Source organism: Motacilla alba, chromosome 1 (genome assembly GCF_015832195.1).
Source record: "Motacilla alba alba isolate MOTALB_02 chromosome 1, Motacilla_alba_V1.0_pri, whole genome shotgun sequence".
NCBI classification, from domain to species: Eukaryota; Metazoa; Chordata; class Aves; order Passeriformes; family Motacillidae; genus Motacilla; species Motacilla alba.
The window spans coordinates 95,181,165-95,201,555 of NC_052016.1; the positions used below are offsets into that span (position 1 = coordinate 95,181,165).

A 20,391-nucleotide genomic window follows, 5' to 3' on the forward strand; every position below is an offset into this window, starting at 1 on the left:
AATATATACTATATTAATATAATATACCTATATTCTGTATCAGGCATATACATATATATGTGAGCCTACATACATATATGTATACAGCACACATTCTTTTAACTCTCCAAATTAATAAAGTTTTAATTAGTAATTCTGAACAGTATGCTATCTTTCATATATGTGGTAGAGGCACCTTTTCTGCATTTGGTAATGGCAAAATACATATGCTCATACACGCATACATATGTAAACATTACTTTAATGTATATATAAAAACATTCATATCATATACATACATATTATACACGTTATATACATTATATACATGTATATATGTATACAATGTGTATATATATGTATGTATATATATGCATGTATGTATATATATGTACACGTATATATATATACACACAAATAAGTATACATTTACACGTACGTGTATAGATGTACATGCATACATATAAAGTCCCGAAATTGCGTTTAGACACACGTATTTAAAGACTCTATATGTATCCACAGGTGTATCCATACAGAGTGTGTTAACACTGAAGATTAGTTTATGTAACTATATACGTATGTATTTATACGACTGCATACATATATCTCTGTTAGAGAAACCCGCAGTTAGAGGAACAGCCCCCGGCTCTGCCTACACCTGAGCAGCCCCGTTCATCCCCGCATGTGCTGGGGGCAGGAGTTGCTGCCGGGGTCCCCGAGCGCCCGCTCACGCCGCATCGCCTGGCGGCGGCGGGGCCCCGGGCCGCAGGGGCAGGGTCCCGCCCGGGCGCTGCCCCGCCGCCGGCCGGCCGGACCCGGGGGCGGCGGGGGCGACGGTGGCGGGGCCGCCCCGCGGCTCGGCCCCGCGGGGGCGGCCCCGGGGGCGGCCCGGGGGAAGCGGAGCGCCGCGGGCAGCTGGAGGCGCCGGCCGGGACTCGCCCAGTCACCGGGGAGGAGGCGGGGCCGCGGCGGCGGCAGGTGCCGGGGCGCGGGGATGGTGGCGGCGGCCGGCGCGGGGCTGTAGGGCAGCGCAGCGGGGACGCCATGGGCGGCCGCGGCCCCCCGCGCCCCGCCGCGCCTCTGCTGCCGGTGCCCGCGCTGCTGCCGGTGCTGGCGGCGCTGGCGGCCGGCGCGGCGGAGGCGCGGGCCACCTCGGAAGGGCAGCTGCCCGGCGCCGCGGCGATGGGCACCGGCACCCCTCCGAGCCCCAGCGGCACCGCTTTCGAGGAGACGCGGCTCCACGTCTTCACCCTGGACTACCCCCACGTGCAAATCCCCTTCGAGATCACCCTCTGGATCCTGCTGGCCTCCCTCGCCAAGATCGGTGAGCGGGGCCGTGTGCGACCCTCCCTCCGTGCCGGTAGCTGCCGGGCCGGCGCGCAGAGCCGCGCTGGGGCGGTCCGTGCCCAGCGGCGCGGGGGGCGCGGGGCGGACGGAGGGGGCTGATGCTCCTCCGCGGAGCGGGATGCCCGGGCGGGATTTGGCTGGAAGACGTTGGGGTCCTCTCCGTTAGGAAAGGTGCGGAGGAGAAAAGAGACGGGTAAACCCCGGGCTACGAGGACCGTAAACCCCGGAGTTCACCCGGTGCATGACTGACTTTTGCCTGATCGCTCTAATGTCATTTGAGCACGGTCTTCTTTTTCTTAAAATAACAACGGGTATAATGACAGTCTCAAAGCAGAAAAAGGGATCGATGAAAAGCAAATATTTATGAGGGTAGAGTATGCTTCCTCCTTACTCTGCTTTTTCACCATTCACTTACATCCCGAGAAAAATATAAAAGACAACACTGTAAGAGTAAGGAAGGCCACCTCTTCCCTCATGTGGAAAACATTTGCATTGCATAGTTTCACTGAGTTTTCTGCAGCTTATGTGTTATGTTTTTAGTTAGCTTCTATGTCCCAAACAGAGAAATGAGTACAGCATAATAAGCTAAAGACTGTCAGGTAATGGTGTGCTAGATAGCTATTTAAAATCCAGTAAGTCTCTAGGAATTGTGAACTTTGTATCTTATTACCTAGAAGATAATGTAAGGAATAAAGTTCTGGGAACAAAATAAGTAAGTTTACCCACACTAAAGTTTCATTCAGAACTCTGACTTTGCAGCACAGATTGTCATAAAAAACACCATCGTGCTCCTTCTGATAAAACATTTTTATTGAAGTTAAAACTTTTAACCTCTGCTTGTGACATTTGAATAGACTGTGTCCCAATTTGGTTAGTGATCAGGTAATTAGGATTCTGAAAAAACAAAAATTTTTACTCACCTCCTGCCGTGTCTAACATTGTAGCTGGGGGCCTGATCCTTGACCCAAGTAACCTGGTCTGCTGCCATTACTTGCTGCAGAAATAATGTGTTGCAGCCACTAGGCAGGCATGCATCCTGATGCACATGTCTTAATGCATTAAAGGTGCATGTTTAGTCTTAAGTATGCATTTAGGTGTTGGCAGAATCAGAACAGAATTCAAACATGATACACTCAAATATATTGTAAACTGTAATAACCAGGAAATAGGGAGTTTGGTAGAGAATTTAGCTGTTGAGTACTGAAAATTGCTCTGGCTTCTGAGTTTAGGTAAAGCGAAAACTAGTAAATTAAAACTATTAAGATAAGTTAATACTATTGAAAAAGTTTCTGTTTTATTAAAGGTTTTTATTAAAAGGGAAGTCATTTCAAACATGTAAATACACATACAGACACAATAATACATAATTTCTGTAAAGGTAAACATTCTGACTATAGTGGTATTTTACTAGTGCATAGGCATCTAAAAAGCTAAAAAAAAAAAAAAAAAAAATTGCCCAACTGCTTTAATTTTCCAGCCTGATTCTGGTAAGCAAGCAAGCAAACAGCACAGGTGAGGAAAAACACATATTATTTTAAAATCCTTTCAGTTACACCATATGAAAGCAAGTGTGGCTAATCTAGGGCATGCTGTTGTCAGTGCGTGTGCGCAGAGCAATGAGGGCCAGATCCAGGAGTGGCCCTAGGTGTGGCAGTGCTCAGATTCACCACACCTATCTGCAGGCGCCCTGACTCCAGGACTGGAATTAGGAACATCCAGTTCTTGCTCCTGGAGCTCTGTCTGTGCTTCCTTATCCAGTGAGTGCATCAGGTAAACCTTCCCAGGTCAGGCTCCCATCACTCCTAAGTCACATTCCACATCAAATTTTCACTGGTTTATACCTTCTTTTCCATTGAAGGTAGCCCAGATAGGCAGTTTTGAACCACCAAGATACCCGAAGGATGCTCTGCCATGTCCTACTGGTTACTAGGAATGAGCCATGTGTCTTGATTCAAAAGGATGCAGGTGGGTTTCCCAGCCCATCTCACTGCCTGTGGCCCTAAGATGCCCTCTGAGAAGGGAGGCTCTCTGATGCATTCCTCTCCTGATCATTTCCTTCTAGGCAGCACAGGCATCTTGCCCTTGCCATGCCAGGCAGCGTGAAATCCACCTCGAGACTCCCGCACTGCCCAGGAAACTTCGGTGCTTAATCTGGCATCGCAAATTCCTTTCTGGGGCTAGGCACTGAATGCTTACACTTGGCACTGCTGAGTATCAAACCTTTATGAACGGATCCCTAAGGTCTTAGCTGTGAGGAGCTCAGAAGATAGGGTCCTGTGTAACAACAGATCTCTCAGTGTGTGAAAGGTCCCAAAGAATACTCAACTGCAGCACCTGGTTATGAATCTTTTAACAAATATATTTTCACAGAAGTGCAGTTTCACCAGAGCTGAAATGTTCCAGCTTTTGCTAATTTTTATAGGGAATTTACCTGAAAGGTTTGTCTGATCCTGCTGTGATCATGTCACTGTAAGCTTAGTTTAGAGGGAGCAAGAAAGACAGCATAAGAAAGCCTGAAGTTGTCAAGCAGAACTTGAAGGTTTTGACAAGATACATTTTCACAAGGATATTAGGAACATGGTGCTTTTTATTCCAGTATAGAACATGAGCACAACTTGAAATCTAATAAATTGCCTTGAATGGAATTATTTTATGACTACCTCTACTTATTTCTTGTTTTGTGTGTTGGTACCAGTGGTGTTTTACTCACATGCTGATGGACATTAGATGGGACCATTGCACCTGAATATGCTGGAGTCTCTAAGCAGTGAGACTAGTCTACCTGATCCCCAGTTTTGCTTAATTTTTATGCTACTAAACTGGCAAAATATTGTGTAACTTATCCACATTCCCGTTGTTTCTATGCTTAATCACAAATGCACAATGAGAAGTGTTTCTTCTGGCAATTGAGCTGATACCCTTCCAAACATGCTCTCCTGAAAGAAGGTTTATGCTGTTCAGAGGTACTTATCTCAGTGGCATTTCCAGCATCAGAAAGCACTGGAATTCACCCCCAAAAAAGAAGGAAACTGAGATTCTAAGGACTTTTATCTTGAAACATACTGAACTTGACTTTAGATAAGTATCCTACTGCCATGATATATAGAGGATGCTTACTCAATAAACATCTTCCATGCTGTTGAAGCTGAGTCACTAATAACCTGAAGCACAAGGACAGGGTCAGAGGAGAAGAAAGTAGTTGTAGTCTTACATTCAGCATGAAAGTCTGAGTATTCCTGTACTGCAGGGGACCTGCTCCCAGGGTGATCCTGACCCTGTGGCTGTGAATCCATCAGAGCAGGGTCCCTCACTTGGCAGAGAATCTCCTACTGACTTGACATGCACTGGACTCTAAATCCTAGCTCTCTGCCTTCAAATCAGGAACCACAGCCTGTCCCTAATCACCCGTGAATACTTTTCATGTAGGGAGAAAGTCTTCCAGAGTTTTGATGCTGTTTATGTTAATAAAAAGCATATTTAACTTAGTGGGAGGCTTTCTGTTATCTTTAAGAATGAGGCGGAATCCCAAATCTCCTAGAGGCCATGAACTTTCCAGAGTGATTTGTAAAGAAGGAAAGAAACTATTTTAATTTTTTTTATTCGCAGTAGACATTTCACTGCCATTGTATTACAATTGGTTGGTGGGTTTTTTTTTTGATTTCGTCAAAAGCTGCTTTACAAAATTTCCCTTCTCTTGAATTTTTATTGAGGAAATGATTTAAAATTTATTTTTGAAGGGTTAAAAAAAACTTCTGGCAAAACCTACTTACTCAGGGGAAACTTCTTGACCATTGTATTGGAATTGTATTTCTACCACTGCAGAAACCAAGATGAATCATAAAATGTTTATATGTAGGCAGCTGAAAGGTGAAGAGTCAAGTCTTCAATTGAAAATTCTTGATTTTTCCAGGATTGTCGCCTGTTCTGCCAATATAGGACATTGATGATTCTGGTTTTGAAGAATGGCAATGAATTTGGCAGTCCTTCTAAAGAGTCACATAGGCTATGTTTCTAATTATTTAAAGCAGTGTTCATTCAAAAAGGAGAAAAAAAGCCAGCTTGAGCTGCTTGCTTTTAAAAATAGCTTTAATAGTTATGGAATATTTAAGTAAAAAGTCCATAGATTAAAACAACTTTACTCTTGCTCCTTCTTAACCATGTGTTTTTCCTAATTATAAGTTCAGGCTTTCTTTTAACTAGATAAAAAATCCATGGTGAAAGGAGAGTTAACAAAATAGGTGTTACAAGATACATAACCCTGAAACTGGGAAACTGGATGTAAACTATACCAAGATTGCAGTAATTTAACTGTTTCAACTACAGGTGTGATTTTTACTGAAATAGTTTTACTGAAATAGGCGCCCGTTATTACCACACCCAGTGTTTCTGTGCAGCTCTCATTTAAAATAATTTAAATGCTTTTTAGTTAGGCAGGGATTGTGGGATCTTGTGGGTGTGGATCAATTTCTATATAATTATGTGGGCCAAATATAGATAAGGAGGAGTCTGGAAAAGATTGGCATCGCTGGGGCCTGGAATGTGACCTTGGAGCATAGGGTTGATCATTCCATTAGATTGGCCAGAGTAAGTTCCTTCAAAACTTTTCCCATTCCTTACTAGAATTATCCTTACAACAGCCAACTTCTACAAGTAGTTGGAATCTTGAAATCAAAACTGCATGGCTTTGAGAGTTTTAGAAGGCTAAGTAACATTCAACCACTAAGTCCTCATTCAGAACCTTTTAAAATTAATTTCTTCAGTACTTTGCACAGATTTTTATGAGAGAATCCTGACTCTACTACAATTCATATGATACAGAAGAATGAACATAGTAATGCAGGCCACAACTTATTGTCACTTTATGGAAAATATGTTGATTCTTGTGAAATTAATTTGGAGGCTCCATTAAAAATAATAATTGTATCTGTAAATGCTTCATTCTGGTTGTGGGGGAAGTTATCATGGGTGACTGGATGGAAGTCACATGTTCTAGTTCCTCTCACTAGCTTTGAGACTCTAAAAGTAAAAATGAAATTAAAGTACTCTTTAAACTGCTTTGTGAAGCTGTCCAGAGAAGAAGCAGTGGTTAGTAGGATATTTTTTTTTCTCTGTCTAGATGTAATTTACCCCAGAGAAGTGTTTGGATTGTGTTTCTGGAGGATTCCACATTTAAAAAAAACCCACAGTTTCCCAGAGAGTACCCTTGCACACAGCTGATAAGTGGAATGTCTAGCTATTAATTCGTCTTTCCATCAAATCAATTGAATTAACTATGCTAACCAACATATTTGTCTTGACCCATTGTGGATGTCCAGTTCAGTCTTTGCAATTAAAACGAAATTACCCTGCATTTGCTGTTTGTTTAGTATAGAATGACAATAACAGAATCCAGAATAATCTTATGGATTCTGTACAAGTAACCGTTTCCCTTTCTTGTGTTTCAATTTCCTTTGAAGGCTTTCATCTCTATCACAAGTTGCCCTCAATAGTACCTGAAAGCTGTCTCCTTATCCTGGTTGGATTGCTTCTTGGTGGGATTATTTTTGGAGCAGAGGAGAAGTCCCCACCTGTAATGAACAGTGATGTGTTTTTCTTGTATCTGTTACCACCTATTGTACTTGATGCTGGATATTTTATGCCAACTCGTCTGTTCTTTGAGAACTTTGGTACCATATTCTGGTATGCTGTGGTGGGCACGCTCTGGAATGCCATCGGCATTGGAATTTCCCTGTATGGAATTTGCCAGATCAGTGCATTTGGTTTGACTGACATCACTTTGCTGCAGAATTTGCTCTTTGGCAGCCTCATTTCAGCTGTGGATCCTGTGGCGGTGCTGGCCGTCTTTGAAAATATCCACGTCAATGAGCAGCTTTATATCCTGGTGTTTGGAGAGTCTTTGCTGAATGATGCTATAACTGTGGTAAGTTACCTGATAAATGATTAATTGATAAAAATGATGAATGATTGTTTACATGCCACTCTGTTGTATCTCCTTGTATCTGGTTATTACAATTTGCTACTAGATGGAAGTCCAGGAGTGACTAATTCTTTAAACTTTAGATTTAGAAATCACAGTAGTCTTACTACTTGAGAGTAATGGTAGCATACTTACTGTAGGGATTTTACTACTGATCACTCTAGTTTCTGTATCTTTGCACTTCTATTACTTCTGTAATCTGAAACTGTAGATTTTCCTCACCTGCAGAAATGTTCTTGGACAACAGGAAAGGGAAAGGTCCCAGTGTGGGGTGTCGCAGTGCGTTAATGGGGAGGATGGCAAATCATGGAGATGGCACAGGACCTGGCTGAGGTTAACTACTTGCATATGCCCATCCACTTGGAACTGCCCTCAAACTACCAATACATGTAGTATCTCACCTGGCTACAGATGAGATAAGACAGCCACCTGGAGGCAGTAATTTCTAATCATTAACTAGCTCAGTTGGGGTTGTGGTGCTTGGACTTGAGGACAGCAATCTGCAAATTCCATTATCCCCCTCAGTGTCCCTCATTTGTACCTGATGACACTGTCTGGGGCATTACTCCCATTTATTCATGCCTTGAAATCCTGCTCATGCTAGCCATGTCCTAGCCTGCTTTCTGATTTCTGAGACATAGAAGTACAGTTTTTCGTATGCTGGAAGGATCAGAAGGATTTATGAATTGGGTCTGCACTTTCCTGTTTCTGTCCCTGGCTTCTTATTCTAGTCCCAGTCTATGCAAAATTGTCCTGTTTTCCCCTTTTCTTAGACTTTGCCTTACCTGTTTTTCCCTTTTCATGGACTTTGCTTAACACAGGTGTATGTTATAATTTATTCTGAGCCTTAGTACTGATAAATTCTTGTGTGTCTTCGGGAATAGTATATTAATTTTTTTCACTTAGACTGCATGCTGTACTTGAATCTGTTGCTATCCAGTCAGCTGAATCACATCTCCTCTTACAGGCTTGCCTTAAAACCTAGTTATTCTCATTAGTTTACAGTTGGAACTGCCAGCCAATGCTAAACTGGTACTTGAAGCCTGTCCTGTAAATAAATGGGTGTACATACTGAGTTTCAAAAGGCTTAGCAGTTCAGCCATGGCTGGGTCTGTCTCTAGTCACTCTAATGGCCACTTGTGCGATGGATATCTATTCATACACCTGTTTTTTCCCTTGGGGAAAAGGATCTGGTTATTTAAAACTTGTTGTTTAGTGGATTTTTCCAAACAGAATCACTTTTTTCAATGCAAGTCAGCCACTGAGGCAGCAGGTAAAACAGCATGATTTGCTAGGAAAACTCTGCATCCTGATCACTGGCATATTCATATCTGCTATTTCCCAAAGGCAAATTTCTTTAAACCACCATTTTTATAGGGGCTGGCATGACAATTTAATGTGTAGCTTTTCTGTTTACATCATTATTGTCTTCTCTGGAGGTTTCCTTATGGCCTGCCTCCCCAGATGCCCTAACAGAGGGAAGATTCTGTAGGAACAGTCCAGTAATGCACTGGCTTTACATATATTTATGAAGGAGTGAAAGGAATGTAGAGTACCTTTGGTCTTACTTCCTATCGCTTTAAGGTAGTGCTTGGACAGAGATCAAGTTGTTTCCACACGCACAGAATTGGTCTGCTAATGGTTCCTTGTTATGCTTTTGCACACCTGCAATCATGTGATTATACCTAAAATGTGACCCAGGCTGTCACACAGATTCCTGGGCTGTCCTTAGAGGACCTTACCTTCCCTGCCCACAGCAGATGCTGCTGGAGCAGCTCCTGCCAGGGTACTCAGCCCTGTGCTTGGAGGAGGTGGTGCTTTGCACTCTGCCTTCCTCTGTCCCTGTTTTATGGGGAGCTGACAAGACCAACATCCAGCAGAGCTCAGAACCTTTCATCTTTCATCTTCTGGAGCCCTTGAGTCCCACCTGCCCTGGTGGGGGCCTGCAGTGGGACGTAGGGATGAAGTAGGAAGGGAGTTGAATGCAGGTTTGCCATCCATGGAAGCTGCCTAAAATAACCAGAGGCTATGCAGATAGGCAGTGCAAAACACAGTGGCTTTATTAAATGTGCTTTTATTAGAATAGCAGTGTCATCTATGCTTTCCTTTCCAGAGAACATGCTCCCACACCTTCATTTTGTATACAAAAAAGGTGTGTTTTGTCAGGAGTAGGAATTCTGCTGTATTTTTCAGATTGTCTTCCAAGCCTAATAGTTTTTGCGAAATGTCTGTGCATTTGAATGTTCTTTTCCCCCCACTGGTGGAATTTTGGAACTTGAATTTGGCAGAGGACAATGTTTGACAACTGGATTCTTGATCAGAGTTGGTGGTTTACCAAGAACCTGAGTCAGACATAACAAGCAAGGTGATAATAAATGATAAGATCACAGCTGCTTGTTAGCAGTTCAAACTCCAATTCTGGGCTTAAAATCAGAAAGAAGGAGCCAGTGTCATTATAATAATATTCCCATGTTAGAAAACATTACAGCAGTACTTTGTACTCTGCATCTGCTGACAACATTATTTTAGAGTGCTCTAAAGTAATTTTAGAATTGAAAACTTAATAACTGAGAACTGATGAAAATAAGCAATTAGTGTTTCAGAGATACTCTGAGACAAGATTAAAAAGTGATCAGTGACTAATATTGCTTGGTGTGACCTTCAGTGAGTTCAGCTGAAGGCTATTGAGTAAATGAAAATCTTGAACTTCAAAAAATTCCTCTGTTATTACATCAGATGCATTAAAAATGTGACCAGAGTTGGTGTTTGATGCACCTGGAAGTTTAGAGAAAGCTCGGTAAAACTGAACTGCTGTAGAGTGAAAGTGATTTTGATCTCATTTGCAACAGTGTAAATAAAAACCAATAGGAATGAGGTTAAAATCCTGTTCATGACATTGCATAGTTGTAGCTGCTGCTTTAACCATGGCTGTGGTACAAGGGAGAAAATGGCTTTTCTTCTTTCAAATAATTTACGGCATTAGACTTATGAGGATGTCTCCATGTGGAGCAGCAGGCTCCATTCTATTTGCAGGGTGAATACTTTGCTGTGAAGTGACATTATAGAAAGGCTTGGATAGATCAGAATTCTCTGCTTCTTTACAAGAACCTGGTAAAGAACCTTTAGAGACCAGCCTTGTATATATTTATATAGTTACTTTTTAAAATATAAAAAATACTATTTAAAATGCCAATTAAATAAAATAATCAGCTTCCCTAATATGTACCGAGAGAGTATTTTGCCAGGTCCAATTCTATAGGTGTCTTAGAGAAAAACACAACTCTGGGATCATCCCAAGTTTCAACAAGTGACTCAGGGAAACTCTTTGCACACAAGTCAACAGTATTCTTCAGACTGTGATTAATGGAGTCCTGGGAGTGTGTGGAATGAGAGGTTCTTGTAAAGTGACCAGCAAAGGCACTCCTACTGTCAGTAGATTTAATTCTTGTGTAGTTCTCTCCATGCAAATCCATAAGGTCCACACATCAAAGCAGATGGAAAAACTGTGGAGCCTATGGCATTGCTTTCCTGTCCTGCACAGTACATAGGAACAAGGAATGGGGAAGAAAGGCTGGTAGTCTGCCTTTCTCAGAGTAGCAAGGGGTTTGTGCAGATGAAAAAGGACACTTCTCCCAAGTGGACTCATCCTGAGAGCATCATTGTTATCTAATAAATAGTTTGTGATCCCGCTCTTATTGTGTTTGCTGCTTTGTAATGAAAATTACTGGTGACCATTCTAGGTTTGATTTAACCTTCTATTTTCTTGCTTGCTCTGGAATATATTTTCTCTTTTCTGTTTCATTTCTTTCCTTTCACTTAGCCCAAAGGACCCATAATAAGCCATGTCCTTGCATTAAACTTTCAGTTCTGTAAGACTTACCCAGTTTTAACTAAGAAAGGCTGAACAGCTTATGTTCTGTCCTGTGAGAGAGAACAAGAGTGCAAACATGAAAAATCCTTCCACAGCCACTACTCAAACACCTACTTTGTTGGCACAATGCAAGTACTGATAAAACATTGTGATCTCAAATAGCATTCCTGATAGAGAAACCTGTTTGGTGTACTAAGAAGTCTACAAAGAAAGCAGAGATTTAACTCCTGCAAGCTGCCTAAGATGACTGGTCTTCACTGGCTTAGTCTGTGGTAGGAACAGGTGCCTGTGACCCAAGTTGGCTCTGTGCAAGAGGCCGGTGTAGCCACCCTGGTACTGCAGAGCTGGGAGCATACATGCAACACCAGGGAATGGTTAAATCTCCCAAGTGGATCTGCAGATGGGGCAACCCTCTAAAGTTTCTTTAAGAGTAACTGATTCTGTTGGTTTCTGTTTTGGAGAAACTAAAACTCTGGATATTAGATAAATGTGGTCTTTAGATTGTTCTGTTTCCTGTATAAAACAAAAAGGGTCTCTGGCTAAGAAAATGTGATAATCCAATTGACCTAGTTTGTTTTGGAGGATGGTTATAAACGCTTTGAAAATTAAACTGGGCAAATAAATGGCAACAGGTTTTTTTAATGGCAACAAAATCCAAATCTCTAGAAATACTTAGTATTTTGAACAGCCTTTAAACCATTGAATTCCTAATGGTAAAGAAGTTTGAGAAAGAGCACTGACTTAATGAATACCATGTTTCTTTTACTCCTTGAGGTGGTCACTGTCCATCCCCAGGTGCCTCTACATCCCATCCTACCTCAGCAGTTTAGATGAATCTGTGGTCTAGTTCAGTAGTCTACCTCTCAGTGTCATGTAGATCAAACAGATTTGAAAATAATCTGATTTTTAACTGGTAATGAAACTTTTTTTTTCCTCCTTCTGTTTAATTTCTTTTAGTCTGGGGAAAATCTGAAATGCACATTAGGAGCTCTGTAAATAAATTATTTTAAGAAGAATTAGATAGGTTTATGCTCCTGGCCCCCAGAACAGCACAAGTTAAGAAATCTGTCCTATTTGCAAAAATGGGAGTAATTGTATTTATCTGTCTTTTGTATCTCCCTGGTGTATATGGATGACAAATAATGTGCCAGACATAAATAGTAGTGTATCTAAAAGCAAATTTAAGGTAGATAGAGAAATTCAAAGTTCAACATTTAAGCAGAGGAACATAATGGCATGAAGGGAAATTAGGAATAGTTCAAAAAGATAATGTGCTTTCTTTTTCCTCATAGGTCCTGTACAATTTGTTCAAGTCTTTCTGCCAGATGCGCACAATTAAGGTTATTGACATATTCGCTGGGATTGCTAACTTCTTTATAGTGGGGATCGGTGGAGTATTGATTGGAATCCTTTTGGGATTTGTAGCAGCCTTTACCACCCGTTTCACCCATAAAATCCGAGTGATTGAGCCACTCTTTGTCTTCCTGTACAGTTACTTGTCATACATAACAGCCGAAATGTTTCATCTCTCGGGCATCATGGCGTAAGTACCGCAAACCTCACTAATCCTAGCATCCAAGTAAGAATGCCAAAGGGAATTGGAGAGAGGATCAGCTTTTGCAAACCTTGCCATGTGGCATTGCTCCACAGTGCATGGCAGAGTGGCTGGCTTGAGGATTTCCGGCCTCTTCCCTCCCGCTTCCGCCCCATATTCTCAGCTTGCCACCACACCAGCTGTGTCACTAAAACTGCTCATGGCATCACATCATAAGCTGTATCTTTAAAATGTTCCAAGTTAAAAATATTCACTTGTATTTTCAGTGGGCTTATTTTTAACCCAGGTCACTTTGGTGACCTGTGTCCTAGTGTGACCCTTCAACTAGTCATAAGGGCATGGGTGTGGAGTGGCCCACAGTGATGTAGGGGCAATGGTGGCAGGGAGGGAGTGGCAGTGGTAGCAGGGAACTCCATGAGCTGCCTTCACTTTCGATGCCAATATATTGTGAAACTGTGTTTAACAGTTAGTCATGTGAACAGCCAGTAAATACCATTAAATGAAGACAATGTATATATCGTTACAAACTTCTGCTGGATTACAGGCACAATAAGGATTGGGTGAATGTAAAATTTGCAGTCCAGTGGTAATATAATCCTATAGTTTAGTATCTTGATACATGTGCCTGTGTTTTACAATGTTCTCTGTATACATCATTATGTATAAAATAATATTTTTCTTCCCACTTCCAACAGATAGAAATATTTTCACTTCTGTTTTTTCACCCCCTGTCTTCAGTAAAAAAAGAACACAGCCTCTCTCTTCACTCTGTTTATACTGTGAGAACTTCAACATTAAAAAGAGCCTTTATGACATTTGATATAATTAAATATTTTGGTTCCAAGTAATATTTTTAAAGTCAACTTTCTTTAATGACTTTTTATTGTTCTAGTGGCAAATATGAGTCATTCAGGCATGAGGAGCAGAGCTTTTTGTGTAAGCTCATATATTACTGCTGAGTGTCACTAATACTCAATAATGCCTCATCTGATTATTATCTTTTAGGCAAGTGAAGATAGGTTTACTATCATAGTCATGCCAGTGTAAGGTTTTCTGGGGCTGGGAGGCAATTTGCAAGGAGCCTTATGGGTGATGATTTCAGTAGTTTAAAAATAGGAATATGCCATGAAAGAGCAGGGGTTGGAACTTTAATGTAAGTAAAGAGCTAAAGATTACATGGGCTTCTTTCTCTGATATGAGCCTAAATAAAGCAACATATGCATCCACTTTGACCGAGTTCATAAATGTGCCATCTCTTTCCATAGCTTCTATTCATAGCATTTGTGTGGTTTCTAGTTTCCTCCACCTCTAAAGCCAAATGTCCTTGACATCCTATGATCAAATACTTAAAGGGTTTCTAAACCAAAAACATGTGGCTAAACTGTACATGGAAAAAATTGAGGCAGTGTTTATGAAAATACTGATTTGGACCTGCTGCATCCAGGACACAGTGGATAGGGCATGGTGGGTCTGCTGGTGGGTTAAGGGACCCACCACATGCCAGTGCCTGCCACCAACACACCAGTGCTTCCCACAGCTCTAAGAACCTGTTCATTTTCGTTTGTGCAATGGCTCCTGATTGGGTGCAGAACAGAAGAGGAAACACAAAGTATTTTCACCCTCAAACAGCACGGTAGAAAATGAGTTATCTTTAAAATGTTCTGTTTGTTTTTGTCTCTAAGCATACTTTGTAATAGCTGACAGAACTGTGTACAGCAGGAACATCCCAGCTGAGGCAGAAGGGCTCTCTGCTGCCATGTAGGGTCTCAACTGCTGTAAGCCATAAAGCTTGTCCCCTCCCAGCAGTGCTGCTGACAGCCTTGGAGCTCCTGCAATCTCTGCATCCCCTTGGAGTAAATCTGCCCTGTTCTTGTCGCATTTCTTTGGCCTTTGAACAGAAGGCCAAATTACAGAAAGTAATTTGCTCTGTGTCACAGTGCAAAAACACACAGCAGTGTTAACCAGAGTTCCCTGTCATTTTTTTGCAGTGACTGACTCATGTAAGGATTGCTTGGGTCTGATTTAAAAGTCAGCCCCTCGTTGAGCAGGTAGTTGGAGCAAATGACCTTGGAATGTCCCTTACAACCAAGACTGTTTATTCATTGTTTACTTCTGTGGCCATTTACAGTTCAGCCTATGAGGAATAATTGCCTGGTCTCCCCTTTTTCACCCATATCCACATGAGCCTGTTAAACTACTGATTCCCACTTCTTTCATAACCAGGTTTATAAAGATACTCAGTGAGACCTTGTGATTACATGCTGTACCATACTTTAGGGGAAGGACGTGAGCAGGAACGTACAGTGTTACCAAATAAATAAGATACTTAGATTGCCTCATTCCTGGGCAAGTAGGAATTCACTGGCAGAGGAATAGAAGGGAATGAAAGGCACTTGTCCCTCTTCTAGTAAGTTTGTGTACTCATTCTAAGGATAAATGATTCTTGAAATGTCCGTTTATAACCCCTGCACCAGGTTACCTGGCTGAAACAGTGAAGGGACTGAACCATGTCCCTGGGAGCTGCAGTGAGAAAATCTCTTCAGAAGGAGAGGAAAGAGTTTCTACTGTAACTAGAGCTGGGCATGAATGAGGATTGCAGCTGTAAAACATACAGATCCAAATCTGAACTTTATTAATTTGCTTCCATGCTGCATTTTCTGCTTACTAATTTCTCATAAAGGCTGTGAGGCAGCAGAACTTTTAATATAAGTTTCTTTTTGTTTTTTTTTGCAACAATGAATTAGCAGTCTGAAAGGAGCAAACATTGAAAGTACTGTAAATTTAGTAGGTCAAGGAAACTTGAGGATTGAACCCAGTGGCCTAGTTTATTGCAGCCCTGACAGAAACTGTACTGTTTATACAGTGAGACTTTTATTCTTCAGAAGTACAGAATGTTGCAGGTTAATTGCAATGAAGTGCTTTTCCCTTCCCCTTCTTGACCAAAGCTACTACTCAGGTCACAGAATTGGAAGCCAGTATTAATGTATGTGGGTAAAAAATGTAAAATAAAACACATCTAAGCGTTGGCTTTGATCATTGTGACAGTAAAAATTTAGTTTGTATTATAATAATGTATATAAAATCTTGCATAAAGACATTGATTTTATATTAAATTTTAACACTATATCCCCACAAAATTTTCAAATGAAGTAGACTTCAACATTTTTTTCTCATATAAATTAAGACTCTGAAGAGATACCTGATTCCAAGTGAGCAGTAATTAGGTGTGGAATTTTACTTATCTGAGGAGTAACAAATTGAGTGCAGCTCTATTCCTTGTAGCATTGAACCAACTCTTCAATTGCTTGACACTAATTGAATGAATGCAAAATGTGACTGAAAATAAGAGTGTTGTCCCTTTAAATTCTAGTGGGTGACCATGGTAGGTGTTTTAAGTTACAGCTTGCAAGGATTCTGATTAATCTGGTGACAGATTCTTATCAGACATCCATTTACAGTGTCTCCATTACCTCAGGTTCCAAAAACAAACCATGTCCAGAGCGTGGTTCCCTGCTCCCCATGCTGCAGGGCTTTCCTAAATTACTATAACCATGAAAACCATTTATTTTAAGAAGGTAATAAATAGTACTGTGTATTTCGTTGTGCCTTTCAGGCAAACCTGACAGTCCTAATGCTTCAGGGCACTAAGCTGCTGCTTTGGGACTCTAAAATGACTGAGGGGCTAGAAATGGCTGTTTTGCAGCCCTCCCACTGCCTTCCTGCTCTTTTGCATTTGCTGCCCCTGCACTTGCCAGCTCCACTGAGTGCCATCGGCTGGAGTAGCCAGGCTGCACCAGACTGGTTACCCTTGTGCAGATGAGCAGTGTACACACGAGAGAGCTGTCACAACCCAGGCATAGCTGACATCTTTGTAGCTGTGGCGGTGCAGTGAAGAGCTGCTTTGCCTCTGAGTATGAGGCTTTTGGCAGGTCAGAGTGTTAAGTGGATTTGAGAAGATTTGTGCATGTACTTTTGTGGTTGATCATCAGAACTGTGTACAAACTGAGGAACCTGGGAGTGTTTGAAGGCTTCTGTGCTTGAGTGCCTGTCCTGACCAAGTTTCTGCTTCTTGTCAGGACGAAATCTATGCGTGTGCCAGGTCGTCTCCCACTTTCTTTCTCAGGCACATGATGTGGGATCTGTTTTAAGTCCTCAGTCTTGGCAATTGTAAGATCAGAAAAAGGAGGAAAGCTGTGAAAAGCATCATCAATTTGTCAGTACTAGCAAAAAATTCAAGACCTTTGTTATCCTACCCATGTGCTCAAACTAGAAATGTCACTACTGAGTGTTTCAGGGAGAAAGCTTGCATGCTTATGAAATCTACATTATATCTTCCACAGTGGAGCCTGTGTAGTCAGGATGAGCTCTGCTTCCCAGGCAGCATGCTACCTGTGGACCACATTGGATCCTTCTGTTCAGGACTGTGGTGAAATCAGCTGACAGTGAGGAGAGGGCTCACAATTATATCAGAACTAAATATAGATGGGGGTCTGGGATAGTGTTAGTGAGGATTTCTTCTTTCTGAGACTTGGACTTTGCTTAGGGATGGAGCTAGTCTTTGCATGTCAATGGGCATTTTATTTTGAGCTAACTAGATCCTTCTCCATCAACAAGTATAGGTGGGCAAAAGTGCAGGCTGGAAGGGCAGGGTGGGTGCACTGTTCTGCCTGTATTTGTAAGCCACTATCTGCCCTATCAGACTGCATCTGTCCCCGTATCACATCCTATTCCCTGGGTTTTCTTCACTTTGATGTATATTCAGGCTCTCTGCTGCTTGGGAGAGGTCAACAGAGTACACTGTGTTTTCTCCCAGTGTCCACATGTCCTCCCAGACTTGTCCTTCAGAAGTATTGTTGCCCAGCCACTTTGGGGATGTAGATGTGGCTCCATGTAAGACAATGAAACTTCTGGAGAAAACTAACTTTAATTAATCAATGTGTTCATAGTCTGCCAGTGACTACAACCTGAGCTGCTGCTACAGACTCCCTCTTGCAAAAGGCAAAGAAAGTTCACTGTATGGAAGTCCTTTTGAAGTTACTGCTGCTTCTGGGATTCCTGTGCTTTGCAAAATTTTTTAAAAATCCCTTATTTAGAAGAAAGAACCCAGGCATGTGTGTTCATAACGTCAATGAGGTTTTTCTGAGCTCTGCCCCAGTCTGCCTTTGCATTTACATTCACATTCAGAGATGTTTGGTTCAGAGTGGTTCAGAGATGTGGCTCTTGGCTTAAAGGCAGGACATGCTTAGCAGAAGAGTTTCTGCAGTGAAATTTCCACAAGAATTGAGAGATTTCAAGAGAAATTTTCGGAGACACTAGCAAACCTGTTCTCCTCTCCCATGAGAGAGAGAAGTGTAGAGATTTCAGCATGAAGAAATATCCCCTGTGTTAGCAAATACTTATATCTGAAAACCCGGTGTAACTGGAATAAATAACCCTAGACAAGTTGGCTGTATTCAGAAAGACATGTAAATGTAAATACATCTCTCTTTCTTTGTTTGGATTTAGCGAGCTAAAACATTTTAGCAAACTTTTACGGGTTTGACTGAGAACCCATACATGGATGTAGGTAATGTTTTTCACTGTGAAATCATAGCAGATGTTGTTGCCCTAGACAGTAGAACCAGGAACAACAGCTGTTTCACAATGTATCTCGCCTTAGTTGTCCTCCCTGATAATTATTAGTCAGCTCAGACTGTCCTTCCCTACACTGAGACACCACCTTGGAGTTATCCTCCAGCCAGCTCTGCTACCTACCCTTAAACTTGTAAATGTGTGGCTGAGTGGTCCTCAGCCATCCCTGTACTGAGGACAGCCATACTGAGAAAATGACGTACAATGAGTAACGTTTTTCCTCCTTGCTTTTCCCAAGGATTAACAAACTGTTTGCTAACGCAAAAAATAGACTTGTGGATGCATTTACAGTAAGCCCTTTCTTTTCTCTCATGTATCAGTTGAGATGCAGGTTTCATTCATTTTTAGATGCTTTAAATGTGCAGCAGTGCCAGTTTGATTTCTGCTGATGTTTTTCTCCTATTCAGCCCTATATGCAGGCAGAGCAGGCCTAAACTGGTGAAGGATGACAAATTGTCTGTAGCCTTGCTGCTTACTTTGCTTGGAAAGAGGAGCTGGCTGTTGTCACTGCCATTGCGGTGGGACAGCTGCTAGTAGAGAAGGAGGGAAGTCCTGCTCAGTCCCAGGATATGCAGTTTCCACCCTGTCTGATGTCCCTCAGCAGCAAGAAATGCAGCAATTCCTGTTTTCCAAGGCTGTCCCTATCTCTCCTCATCTCTACCCCTTTCAAAACAGAGTTGGAGTGACCCCTGCACAGGTCATGTGCAGTTAGTATGTGAAAAAAACTCTCCATACACTGAGGTCTGCTCAGAAAACTTCCCATTGCAGAAAAAAAAAAGAATCATGCCCAAAATTGTAGGTTCACCAAGAGTGTAAATTTGAGATTGGGTGTGGAATAAGTTATGCTTTGCATTTTAAGGAGAACTATGGAAAATGAATAATGTATAGATATAAGAGAGGCTAAAAAAACCAATAAAGCCAATGAAATATGGGATAATGTTTGCCTTTCAGGATTACAGCTTGTGCCATGACCATGAATAAATATGTGGAGGAAAATGTTTCTCAGAAATCCTACACAACGATAAAATACTTCATGAAGATGCTGAGCAGTGTCAGTGAGACTTTAATCTTCATCTTCATGGGTGTGTCTACAGTTGGGAAGAACCATGAGTGGAACTGGGCCTTCGTTAGCTTCACCCTCCTCTTCTGTTTAATCTGGAGGGCACTGGGTAAGCAATTCTCTGACTGTGGGTCAGTATTCTTTGCAAGTGAAATATTTTATCTCTTATGAAGTAGAAAATGCCAAAAATTAGACAGAGACCCCTTGGTTTGTGGAATGGTTTTTGTATTAGTAACATGCCCTATATCACAGGGTCAGCTTCCATCTTTCCCTAAAATGGAACCAAAAAATAGTTTTGCCCTGATCCTGCTCACCTAAAGTGAGAGGCAATATATGTAGGGGCACAATATATGTATTTAAGTAAACATTTATTTACAAATAAGCACATTTTGGTAAAAATAATTAACAGTCATTCAGGAATTAAAAAGGTTGTGGGGGGTTTTGTGTGTTTATTTGTTTGCGGGTTTTTTACTTTGTTTTGTTTTGTTTATAATTCGTGTTTATTAGCTTTGGGATTTTCACAGTCATTGACAAGAATAGTATCAAACCAGGAAATGCTGTAATTTAAGTGTAAAGAAAAACTCCTGTAAGAAACTGATCTCTCCTGAATTTACAGTACTAGCTCTTTTTCTTTTACCTAGAGAGCTAAGTGCAGGGCAGGCTGGTAGGTCTTAAATCTGCTCCTCTCCCCAGCTTCATCTCTAATGATTCAGTCCCTGCATATGTACGGGTGGGTCATGCTCAAACTGCAACCCTACATCCAGCTCTCAGGTCTGAGTCCTTCCAGAGCAGAAACCTGGACTATTTTCCTACTGCATCTGCAACCCCACAATCAATACGTTATGCTGAAAAGCAGACAAACAGTCTGATTGCCACCCAACTCTTGCCCCCGGGCTTGCTCCCTTCACCTGCCTTTATTCCTTTACTCCAATCTGCCACATCCCTGGAACCTTTTTCCAAGGTACACCAGC

At 41.7% G+C, this 20,391-nt stretch overlaps 1 protein-coding gene across 1 annotated transcript in view; it reads left to right on the forward strand.

The window, feature by feature from the left end:
• The first annotated feature begins 940 nt into the window (after positions 1–940).
• LOC119703176 (sodium/hydrogen exchanger 2-like) overlaps positions 941–20,391 on the forward strand; it is a 33,940-nt gene continuing 14,489 nt past the window's right edge. Inside the window, exons 1-4 of the mRNA XM_038142602.1 lie at positions 941–1,303; positions 6,783–7,246; positions 12,467–12,717; positions 19,312–19,529. Coding sequence (XP_037998530.1) covers positions 1,024–1,303; positions 6,783–7,246; positions 12,467–12,717; positions 19,312–19,529 — 1,213 coding nt within the window. The 5' untranslated portion in view covers positions 941–1,023. The remainder of the gene's footprint in view (positions 1,304–6,782; positions 7,247–12,466; positions 12,718–19,311; positions 19,530–20,391) is intronic.